The 12,701-nt window shown below is 40.5% G+C and overlaps 2 protein-coding genes across 3 annotated transcripts in view; both read left to right on the forward strand.

The window, feature by feature from the left end:
• Positions 1-469: 469 nt before the first annotated feature.
• ubiad1 (UbiA prenyltransferase domain containing 1) lies at positions 470-8,486 on the forward strand. The gene is made up of 3 exons (XM_057857716.1): positions 470-674; positions 1,285-1,911; positions 7,704-8,486. Exons 2-3 carry the CDS (start codon positions 1,344-1,346, stop codon positions 8,189-8,191), a joined length of 1,056 nt encoding a protein of 351 aa, XP_057713699.1. The 5' UTR covers positions 470-674; positions 1,285-1,343; the 3' UTR covers positions 8,192-8,486.
• A 382-nt stretch (positions 8,487-8,868) lies between these two features.
• mib2 (MIB E3 ubiquitin protein ligase 2) overlaps positions 8,869-12,701 on the forward strand; it is a 91,691-nt gene continuing 87,858 nt past the window's right edge. Inside the window, exon 1 of one of the 2 annotated variants that reach the window (XM_057858872.1) lies at positions 8,869-9,025. The gene's annotated coding sequence lies outside the window, so the exon portion shown is untranslated. Of the gene's footprint in view, positions 9,026-9,632; positions 9,783-12,701 lie in introns of those variants that run through there. The other variant, XM_057858865.1, reaches the window with a different exon arrangement.

Genomic DNA, 12,701 nt, shown 5'->3' on the forward strand with positions numbered 1-12,701 from the left:
GGAAAGTTATGTGGCCCTCACAGGAAAAAGTTTGGGGACCCCTGCTCTAAGGTGTCAGTCACATGATCTGTTCGAAAAATAATTTTGAGCCACAACATATATTTTTTGTTCATTTAATTGATTTTGGTTGTTTGTTTTATTTCTTTACAAATTTTATAGACAACATTTTACCGGCAAAGTCTCAATTTTAAATTCATATATAGGAAAGTCAATTACATGCAATGACACTTTTTGGCCACCGGGGAGGGATATGCCCTACGGCCCCCCTTTAATCTCCACGTATGGATGTAACGTCTATGTTTGCGCTCTCATCTTGAAACAAAACATAAGATATAACATAAAAAAATATTTTGGTGGAAACTATACGTGAAAATGTATGAATTTAGTTATATAATTTCATTTTTTAAAGTTTCCAATATGGTACACAGATGCGGTTACCCGGAACAAGTAGCGTTTTCTGTTGTCTTGACGAGCCTTTTATACGGTCGGACATGCCACAAAGGAAATGGTGCCGGTCAGACGCATCAGGGGTGAATGGCCACCCAGACAAGTCCCCTCTAAATTGACACGTCGGATCTAACCGCGCCTCTCGTCTTTATCGGTTCCGAATGTGGCCAGCGATGTCCGGCTGTGACCCAATGGACTCTTCTTTTCTTCCGGGGCGACCATAACACGTAATGTGACATTTCCTTCTCAACGCTGTTCCGACAAACAGATCATTAGCCTCTATTAGCGGCTAGCCAGTTAGCTTTAATCCCATAATCTCACTAGTTGGCCTCCAAAGTAGACATAAAGTGGATGCTGCTAACATATATGTATTCCATTTTTTTGTGTTGACTATGGTGTTTCTTAAATATGTGATTTTTAATTATATGACCTCACGTTAATACTCACAAGTGTCCTAAATATTGTCAATATATTTGGGAATCCAATAGTTGTTTTGTCTTTACAGCGACATGTAGTATAAGTGTCATTACTCAACCAATGGGCTCTTTACACGTCGTCGTCCGCATTTTGGAAGACCGGCTCGATTTACCGTCACAGGCATACATCGTTTTTGCAAAATCTCCTCCAGCAGGGCACGGAGTAAAATTTATAGTCCAACAATTTGGAATTAGTTGTTCTTTAGTGGTGTTTCAGTTTATTTTAATGGGTGGAATTCATATTATTTGCTTACAACTACTGTAAATGGAGTCAAGGGTCTTGGTAATGGAATGAATTATACTAAAATGTATCAAATAACAAAGTGTGTTGCAAATGATCTGTTTTTTTTTTCTATTCCAGGAACACCTGACTTTGACATCAGGCGTCATCATTGCTTCTATAAATAGCGGGCTGAGGAAATGGCCAAAGAATCCAAATTCAGCATGACAGAAACATTTGTAGTGGCAGGAACCAACGGCCACAACGGCCAAATGTGGCACACTCCGACCACTGACTCTGTGTCAGCGGGTCATGCGTCCGGTGCCAACCGTACGTCCAGGATGGCCCGTGTGGCCTCTGATGTCAAGCACACGTGTGCCGCCTATGTTCTGGCACTCAGGCCCTGGAGCTTCAGCGCTTCGCTCACGCCAGTGGCCCTGGGAAGCGCGTTGGCGTACAAGTTGGAGGGCTCGGTGGACTTGGTTGTCCTGATGGTGTGTGCCGTGGCCGTTCTGGTAGTGCACGGCGCGGGCAACTTGGTCAACACCTACTACGACTTCTCCAAAGGCATCGACCACAAGAAGAGTGACGATAGGACTCTGGTGGACGAGATCCTGGCGCCTCAGGATGTTGTCATGTTTGGAGCCTTGTTATACTCTTTGGGGTGCTTGTGTGCCACGTTGCTCTTCTTCCTGTCTACACTCAGACTGGAACACCTTGCCCTGATTTACTTTGGGGGACTCTCCAGCTCTTTTTTATACACCGGAGGTATGTACAATTGTACACCCTTCATCCATCTGTTGCTATGTGCTTGTCTTGGCTTTGGTGGCTCCCGTTCCAGACATTACAACGACACGGTTGATCTCACCAGGCATGAAAATCTCTCACCTTTCGGCGAAATTCGCCGTTTTGAAGTCAAAAAGGGCGACCTACGTGAATTGCGTAGATCCGAGGAGAAATTCTTTTTGGGAGGAGGGGGGGGGTGTCGGGAGGTTTTATTTAATTATTACTATTATCATCATGTGATTAACTTAGTACGTAAACTGAGCACTTAAGAACACAGTCAGCAAATTCTTCTAGATGCTTCGCTGACGAGAACCAATCATCGGCCCAAGCTGCGTTCCATTATTCCAAACGCGCGCACTCCTTACGCGTGTACATGGAGTGCTCGGAGAGCCTTCGGTTGCATTGCAAAGCCGCGAAAACAAAAAGCAGGCCTTATCCACACCGGGGCAGACCAGAGCGCAGCATACACACTTGCCTGTATTTGCCAGCAGATTGAATTTGGTGAGTAATGGTTTCAATCGTTTTCACGTTTTGCGATATAAAAAAGTTACTGTCATTCGTTGCAGCTTGCGTTGAACACTGCCAGAGCTAGCCAAATCTCTCATGAAAAAAAATAGCTCCCGTTAAATTGGCGTCAAGCTTGTGTATTTAGCGGTAATATAAACGAAGAAACACACTGTTGAGTCAAATTAAGCGGCATTCTCTCGGATGGAGGGGGCGCCTCACATCGCTCCCGTCGTCCGCCGGAGACGCGTTATTTTCGGCTTGGATTTGAGCTGACGGCCGGTGTCGGCACAACAGCGGCCCGACGAGTGGTGGGAATGAGTCCTGCTTCTTAAAGCTTTTCAGAAATACAGGGTTCCCTCGTTTTTCGCGGTTAATGGGGACCAGAACCCGCCGCAATAAGTGAAAAACGCGAAGTAGAAAGAAATTAAGAAAGCTTTAAAACTAAAAGCCACCGGGGGAGTCTGTTTTTTAAAATATTTATATTTCATTACATAGACATGCGTCGTAGGGAAGGGAGATTGAGGGACAAAAAAAGGAGTTAGATGAGGCTGCTAAAGGCAGTGGATACCTCATCAGCTGGGTGAATAGCAGACTTGGTAAGAACAAGTTTGCAAGGATAGTCGGGTATTAAATCCAATTATAAACACAATTACAATGTTATTTTTCTATAAGATTTTTATGTCATTGCTTTATTAATCATTAGGTGCTAGAGTTGTTAAGTATGGATAATAATGAAATAATAGTTTTAAGAAAACTGTGCTGTTGGTGGCTCAGTGACCATCTGATGTGGTTTGTTCTCAGATGAACAAGTTGAGGAAGGAAGTTTTGATGCAGAGGTTGAAGGAAGAAAAGAGGCAGACTGACTGAGTCACAGCCAGAAAGTGTTGATGACAGTTTTGATTTCTATTCACTGTTGCCCCCTCCCAATTAAAGTATGTCACAGTCGCAGCCAATTATGATCTAAAGCTGGTTAAAATTTAAGTTATGTTGTTTTAAGGTGTATTAAATACTTGTTCATGTGCCCCTTTTGATCTACGAGCACCCATTCCTCCACCGGTCTCTGCATGGCCCTGCTGAAACACAGTGTGGGTCGACAGAGCTCAATATTTTGTTGGGGTGTACAATACAGTGTACTGGAACATATTTCCTCCACACCCTTCTCACCTTTTTAACCCCTGACCCATTTTCATGCCTGTCTCACTCACTATTAGGGTTGGGCATCGAGCATCGATGCTCCCGGAATCGTTCGAATTTTAAAATTTCGATTCCTTGTTTAGATGCCCTGACCGCCGAGCGGGGAAAAAATTGCTCGAGTTTAAAGACTGATATTTATATACAAGTTATAATTAGCCCTGTGAGAAGTTCATTTAAATTAAAAAAACGTCGAGAAGTTAAGACTTTAATATAAACTATGCAATTTTTTGGACCCTGCATTTTTTTTTTTTTTGACCCTGCCTCTTAAAAGAATCTGAATCGGGAATTGTTCGGAACCGAAATTGAAGCGTGGAATTGGAATCGGAACCCGAATCGTTCAATTTCAAACGATGCCCAACCCTACTCACTGTCATTGTGCTGTGCTGTAAATACACACTAAAGAGCACATGACCCTAATTACTCAAGCCTAATATTTAATAATATACAGTGTATCACAAACGTGAGTACACCCCTCGCATTCCTGCAGATATTTAAGTATATCTTTTCATGGGACAACACTGACAAAATGACACTTTGACACAATGAAAGGTAGTCTGTGTGCAACTTATATAATAGAGTTCATTTATTTTCGCCTCAAAATAACTCTAAATATAGACCCTACTCACGTGACGTCACAGCTACGCCCCCACACCATGTTGTCCGTCTACTCGTCATGTTAACGCATTACCGCTTCGTAAATTCCTCCTATTATGGCGTGTTTTTCTGCTCGTTAACATTAATAATCAAAATGGTGAAGGCGTGTGTGGCGGTCGGTGGCAAAAACAGAGAAGATAGACGGCGAGACTTGAAGTTTTACCGTATTCCGAGAGACCCGGAGAGGAGAGCAAGATGGACTGCTGCAATTCGACAAGAAAACTGGGCTCCATACGACTACCACAGATTATGTAGTAGTCATTTTATATCTGGTAAAATGCATTTAATCTATATTTAGAGGGTTTTGGGCTGACAACCACAATTAAGATCATTGCTAGGCTAATCGCCGACAACATACTGTTTCAAATTCAAGATGCTTATTTGTTCTACCATCTTTATTTTTTGAATAATATTTAGCTGGTAACAAGTGAAAGAAGTTGGCCTCGTCTACGGATCATCGGTTAAACAGGGGTGTCCAAACTTTTTGCAAAGGGGGCCTGATTTGGTGTGGTAAAAATGGGGGGGGCTACATGGGCTGATTTACGTAGAACAATACATTTAAAGAAATTTTAGCAAGCCCTTCTGTGTGTCACATTTGCTTTATTATTATTTTTTTAATACATAATTTCAACAGTCTCGTCTTTGTGGCGTTCTCTTTCGACACTCGGGCTCTTGCGAAATACTGCTGCTGTGCTAGCTTCAAGTTGCTATAATTTCTCGCTGCGTATCTTTCCTGTAATGTTGTCGTACATGTCAGCGTGTCTTGTTATTATCGCGTCACATCGAACGCTTTGAAAACAGCGACTGCCTCTTTGCAAATGAGGCAGACACAGTTGTTGCGTGTTTTATTGAAGAAATAGTCCAATATCCACCTATCCTTGAAGCGTCTGCCATCGCAGTCAACTTTTTTCTTTTTTTGATTGTCGCCATTTTAGAAATCACACAGGGTTAGAGTGCTGCTCTTAATGTTTTTCAAAGTTTCGTGAGAATAGGCCGAGTTTCTGTGGAAAAGATAGTTGTAGATATCAGGGTAGCAGATGTCAGGCAGAGAGGGCGAAGACAGCGGGTCGAAAAATATCGATTTAGACATCAAATATGGATCTGGCGAATGGATAGACTGAAGCTTTTCCACATAACGCCTTTTATGCAATGCATCCAATGAGTTTACAGCGTCTGAAAGCACTGGGGCTTCCATGAATTGCTCTATAAACTGAACGACTAATTGAAACCATTGAGAATAGGGCTAAACAGAGACGGACAATATGGCGGCCGGATACAGCGACACGTCATTCTGTGACGTCGGTGAATAGGGTCTATAGCCATCAATATCTAAACCCCTGGCAACAAAAGTGAGTACACCCATTAGAAACTACTTACATCCCTAAATGTCCAAATTGAGTACTGCTTGTCATTTTCCCTCCAAAATATCATGTGACTCGTTACAAGAGTGCTGTTAATATTGCTGTAGAGATTGAAGAGGTGGGGGGGTCAGCCTGTTAGTGCTTAGACCATACGCCGCACTCTACATCAAATTGTGTGCATGGCTGTCACCCCAGGAGGAGGCCTCTTCTGAAGACGGTACACAAGAAAGCCCACAAACAGTTTGCTGAAGACATGTCAACAAAGCACAAGGATTACTGGAACCATGTCCTATCGTCTGATGAGACGGACGGGCTTTCTTGTGTACCGTCTTCAGAAGAGGCTTTCTCCTGGGGTGACAGCCATGCACACCAATTTGATGTAGAGTGCGACGTATGGTCTGAGCACTAACAGGCTGACCCCCCACCTCTTCAATCTCCGCAGCAGTAATGACAAAACTCCTGTAACGAGTCACATGACATTTTGGAGGGAAAATGACAAGCAGTACTCAATTTGGACATTTAGGGATGTACGTAGTTTCTAAGGGGTGTACTCACTTTTGTTGCCAAGGGTTTGGATATTGATGGCTATATTATGAGTTATTTTGAGGGGGAAATAAATTAACTCATTATATAAGCTGCACACAGACAACTTTTCATTGTGTCAAAGTGTCATTTTGTCAGTGTTTTCCCATGAAAAGAAATACTTAAATATCTGCAGAAATGCGTGGGGTGTATTCACTTTTGTGATACACTGTAACACTTTATTATTCATACCCAAAGTTGAAGCAAATTCTGCATTTTAGATTGAATTCTATTATATTTTTCAAGGTAACAGTATTTTTTTTATTACAGGAAAACGTTCATATGTGAACTAAAATTTCAAAACCCATGAATGAATTGGTCAGAATATGGGCGAGTTAAAACCTTCGTAAAATGTCAAATATTTGGATGATCCTTACATTTTCAGAGCGTGACGTGAGCATGGTTATTTGATATTTATGTCTACCTACATTACGATATGATGGCAGATATGAGCACACACGAACATGGACAACCTTGCAAAACAATACAGAGCCTGCAATGGTTGGATTCTCGGTGAATAGCGAAAATGTTTTTACAAATTTGTTATACATTAAATATCACATTAGAATGAACGTGCTATTTGACAAATGTTGTTATTTTTGTTTGTACCTTTGCATTATGCAGCTCTCTCAATAAGATGTGATTAACTTGATTGTTGAGCAAGGTCATATAGGTCCCAGAATCATGCTAACTAAAGTCCCATTTACTTTAAAGTTTAAAAACCTTTTCAGGTATTTTGGTCACTATTGTTGACAGCTATTCAAAAGTTAACACTTAAGACCTTGACTTTTTTAAATTAAAAAAAGAAAAAAAATATTACTATAAAAAGATATTAATCATTGCATACAACTAGGGTTGTCCAAAACAACTATTTTTCTCCCATTAGTCAGCAGACCTTTTAATGATTAGTCGCCTATTGTACCGTAATCATTTTTTCCCCTTTTTTTTTTTTTTTTTTTTTTTTTTTTTTTTACTAAACTAGTAATTACATTTTTGTTGACGCTTATTAATTCACATTGTATTTTTCTGGTTTTTTTTTTGTAATTGTAATAAATTTATAAATTAATAAAATGTTAATATAAACTATATTAAGGTTCGGGCCCCAATTAACACTCTAAAGTTGATTTTATTTTTTACATAGTATTTAACACATTGCATGCCATTGCTGGCAATAAACATCCAATTCGTTTTAACCAGGAAAACTAGCTCTGAATGCTTATGTTTCAGTGCCATTGACGGCGCTAGATGTCCAACTTGGCTGGGAGCGGTGAATGAACGTTTGTTCCTCCCGGTCAATATGGATTGGACGTCTAGCGTCGTCATTGGTAGCCAGTTACAATGTGACTGGAAGGGTTGGAAAAAAAAAAAAATATATAATTCGTGCAGCAAGGGTTAAACTGCGTAGTGACTGTAAAAAGTTAAACTTGTAACATCCCTTCTGTCCGACATTACTTCATCTGTCTTTTGGATCCTCAGGGATTGGTTTAAAGTACGTGGCCTTGGGAGACGTGGTCATCCTCATCACCTTTGGCCCACTAGCCGTCATGTTTGCCCATGCCGTGCAGGTGGGCTACCTGTCTGTCCTGCCGCTGGTTTATGCCGTCCCGCTGGCCCTCAACACCGAGGCCATCCTACACAGCAACAACACCCGAGACATGGACTCGGACAAGCAGGCGGGCATTGTCACGTTGGCCATCCTCATCGGGCCCACGCTCTCCTACGTGCTCTACAACCTGCTGCTCTTTATCCCCTACGTTCTATTTTGCATCCTGGCCACGCGCTACACCATCAGTATGGCGCTGCCTCTTCTTACGCTGCCCATGGCCTTCCCCCTGGAGAAGGAGTTTCGTAGCCGATGCTACACAAAAATCCCACAGAAGACGGCCAAGCTCAACCTACTCATGGGACTTTTCTACGTCTTTGGCATCATTTTGGCTCCTCGGGGCAGCCTGCCCTTACTGTGATTCATACTTCTGTTTTTTTGTTTCTTCTCTTCATGGTTACGTCACATGCTTTAATTTATTTTTTTTAATTTATTTGTCCTGTAGGAATAGAAATTTTGGCGCTTTCTCTTTGACAGTGCACAAGTTATTGTTTATTCAGTATTAAGGTCTAGTTGCCATATTTCTTCTAATACAGATGCCTGAAAACAAAATTTACACTGCTTTCATCGAACATACTAATTTGTACTGGGTGATATTTGCTTTTGCCAGCCAAATAGTTTTTTTTTGCATTGTAATAAAAGTTGCTGATGCTTAATACTTTGTCATCCTTTTTCCTACATTCATTCATTCATTTTCCATACCGCTTACTAATAAATGAACTAAGAGCTGGATCAAAATGGTATGTTTAGAACATTTCTTTTGGGGACTATAATAAAATAGACAGGTAACATGTTTTCTTCTGTTTATACACCAGAAAAGTAGTATAAATACGTCAGTACCTCTTTCAATTTACTTTGGGCAAGGATTTTTTTGCCTTTGGTTGAAGAATGCACATTTACGTTGAGCCGCAGGGGGTGCTATTGGCTAACCACAAAAGCGCTACGGAAACGGTAACGAGAAAATGAATCAACTTTCACACATTTTTTGGGAGTTGGAGTGACGTTCACTACTTGACGCAAGGCTCCGGACTTTGACTGCTACAGACATTTCCTAATTAACTGGGAGGTTCGGCAGTGACTGATCATGTTTGTTCCTTTGACGACGATGGATGTCAAATCTGTTTTGAACTGACATGTGTTTAAGAAGAAGAGGCCCTATCTCTGCTACATCTGTTGACCTTGGGCGATAAGTGAGGTAAACCGTCACTCGGATTAACCTCAATTGGTTTGGACGTCCACCGCCGTCACTGGAAGTGAATGAGTTAGTTAGGGATCTACTACTACTTTCGTCCTCAGGATGCATGAAAAAATTAGGATGATCATTAACTGTCAGCCTCTTATAGTGAAAAAAAGAATTGGACCTCTCGTGCTGTCATTGGCAGCCAGTCAAGTGTTAATTCTCCTGATGACTTGACATAACTGTCTGATTCGTGTGCTTTTTTTGTTATTTTTTCCACACAATGAAACTAGTAATTATAATACAGTATTTCTTTCTATTAACAAAAGCAAAACATACAGATAAAACAATTAACAATATCAAAAACAAAACAAACACAAATATGCCAGGGGGTATAAACATTCCAAACATTGCACTTCAGAGGGAGACAGAAAAAATGGATAATGCTGTAATCAGTTTTTCACAAAAAAAAAGTTCAAGTTTTTCACAAATATTGTTTATAATACAGTAATAATAATGAGGATAGGGTCACAAATAACGTCAGGAACCCACACCTGCCTTGGCGGTCCAAGCGCGTTTCCATGTTTACGGAAGCACTCGAACGCAGCCGCACCCGTGACGTCATGCATGGGCGTGTTGTCATGGCTGTGCGCTGCGAAACCCCTCAGTTTGGTACCCATTTATTTCCTTTAAAAGCACCTATGTCAGCGTTGCTCGGAGGCCGGAACATGGGATTATTGCTTGCCACAAAGTAGACATTCTTGACAAAGAGCCGGTAAGTAACTGCGCAGTGAAATAAATATCTTTTCACGCCAATAAACGTTGCCAAACATGGGTTAGCTTGCTAGCGTCAGCGTTTGACAAGCTACTAACACACACACACACACACGCAGACACACATACACTAAATATGTCGGACGCAATTAGTCCGATCGGTTCGGAGCGTTCCATTTGGAATACTACCGGCGATATTTCTTTCTCCCCATTGCACCGGGTGACACTTTGCAGGACAGAAAGTGCGTTTGGTTTTGGGACCCTTTCCAGAAATATAGTGGCGGCAGCTGTGAGCGGAGGCAGGTGCTTCTCACTTGACAGGCGACGACAGGCTCAGTTCGGCTATATGACGTTACCGTGTCTTGCAATAGGTTCTGCATTTGCTTGGGAGCAAGCTTTTAGTCCAGATCTTTGATACACACCTTAAACCTTCCATGCAGGAATTATTAGATATACATATATTTTTTTTTAACCCTACAATGCACTCGTTGGCAGCCATTGACAGCGCTAGACGTCCAATCCATTTTGACTGGGAGGGGCAACGTTCATTCGCTTCTCCCAGTCAAAATGTCCATCGCCGTCAATGGCACTGAAACATAAGCGTTCACAGCCAGACTTTCTAGTTTAAATGAATGGAATGCCTATCGTCATCAAAGGCGTGCAATGAGTTAAATATTATGAAAACTTTACCTGGGGCCCTAATCATTTTGTGTTTCTATTTTAATTGTAATTTCATTAATTTAGTTTTTTTTTTTTTCAATTTCACAGAAATGAATCTTCACATTTACTGATGATTATCTTGTTTTGAATCTTTTTTTGTTTTAAATCAACAAAACAAACTTAAAAATGAGTGTGATTTTCGGAATACAGTACAATTAATGTTTTCATTTCTACACATGGCCAAATCTCAGCATATTGCTGTTATAAAACGTATCCATCTACTCCCCAAGATAGCAGACAGACGTTGAAAAGATGTTGGCTCAACATTACACTGTCGATCTTATATCGTTGAATCAACATCACTTTTGCACCCTCAATTAATGTTGTTTCAACGGCGAAATCCTTACAAAACTTAAACGTCATTTTGATTATTAATTATATTAGAACAACGCTGAATTAATGTTATTTTTTGACCCAAAACGACCGCTCATCCATAATTCAATGACTTTTCATATTTCCCCGTCAATCATAAATCAACTATTTGACAACATTAGTTCATCAGCTATAAAACAATGTTTACCCAACCATCACCTGACATACCATTGAACAACGTTGTTTCAACTTCACTTGAGGTTGAAAATTTCGATGTCAACCATACTGATGATTTTGATGGAAAATCAACGTTTACTCAATGTCTGTCTGCTATCCGGGCCATTATCAGTTCATCTTATCATAAAACAAAGAATGATGCAGACATTATTTTAAATTTATATTCATTTCAACACCCATCTTGAAATCATGACAACTTGTATTTGACTCATCACACCCATCCAAATCCAAGTGGAAACTTTTCATAACGAAAGTGCACTTGTCTTGTAAATGTAAGCATCACAATTCGTTGGTAGGCATTGTGTAATAATGACATGTAGCCAGTGTTGGGAAAGTTCATTTTTTACATGAAATAGTTCAAGATGCAGTTCACAAAATTTAAAATGAATTCTTCAGTTCATTGTTCATAAATCAAAATTTTTAACTTTTGCAGTTCTGTTCCGTTCTTCTCCCCAATCATTTGCAAGCTATTATTGAGTTGGAATAGAACCACAGACAGCATTTATTTTATTCACTTTAACACTGACACTGTGTCAGATTAATCTTCATATTCAATTTCAAATCCACATTCGTACTAGACCTGCTCGTAAAACTTAAAATGTCGGGACTGAGCCAGTGTTCTGTCAGGTTTTGCACCCCATCAGAAATTGTAACTTTGCGGTTCTGAGCATGCGTGCAACGTTACAAATGGCCGCGAATGCAGCGATTTCAAATTAAACGCCAAAAACGTTCTAAATAGAAAGGAATATGTACTTTGGTCATTGATGCACATGAAGGAAAGTTCTTCACACACATCCTACCATGTGGCTGTGCTTAACTCGACTGCACGTCGCTCTCTCACAGTTTCTTCCCTGTGCTGTTAAGTATTTAATTATGCCATATTCGCGTTCATGAGACAGAAATATGATGTGTTCAATTCAAGTTCGCCCAAAATATGAACATTTTCATGAACGATCATTTATTAAACGCGTTCATGCACAAGACAGCATGTAGCTTAACATTGCCACTAGCAGAAATCTTTGATTAAACATGCAGGTTCACATACTCATTTTTAACTTCACATGAAATTGCCTAACAAATATTATCATGATATACACAGACAGTGCTACATTAGCCCAGTCGCTTTGTCTAGGCTTGACATGTCTGTGTCGAAATAAAAGCACTTGATTTTGTATGTACTGTATAAATGAAGAAGTGGCGCTAGACGTATAATTCATTTTGTGTGGCAGGGTGGCAGTGAATGATCGCAGTTCAAAATGGATTAGACATCTATCGATGTCACTGAATGGCACTGAAAAGTTCTCATTCACTGTCATTCATTATTATCATCATACATCAATATTACGAACAGATAGCACAACCCCTGTGGGTTATTGGTTTAGCTCATTTTGGCCCATAATGTGTTTACTGTTTCAGTCCAGCTGGGATGGCGAGTCGGACCAACAGCCTGTTGGCCACTAGCCAAAGATGAGTGCTTCCGCTTGTTTGCATTGTGTTCTCTCTAGAGAGCTCAAACTTCATTTTGGGTTACACCGATACAAAGTCTGTTAAACTGAAGGCAAAATTATGTAGTTTAGTATTTTTTATTCTTGTAGAGCAAATTAAAATTCACGTATTTTCGTTTAGAGGTCATTTACAGAACCCATTAATC

Source organism: Corythoichthys intestinalis, chromosome 2 (genome assembly GCF_030265065.1).
Source record: "Corythoichthys intestinalis isolate RoL2023-P3 chromosome 2, ASM3026506v1, whole genome shotgun sequence".
Classification (NCBI taxonomy): Eukaryota; Metazoa; Chordata; class Actinopteri; order Syngnathiformes; family Syngnathidae; genus Corythoichthys; species Corythoichthys intestinalis.

Coding starts and splice junctions, on each gene's coding strand:
- ubiad1 (XM_057857716.1), top strand. CDS start 1,344: ATGGCCAAAGAATCCAAATTCAGCATGACAGAAACATTTGTAGTGGCA. Junction 1,912..7,703: donor CTCTTTTTTATACACCGGAG/GTATGTACAATT, acceptor TTGGATCCTCAG/GGATTGGTTTAAAGTACGTG.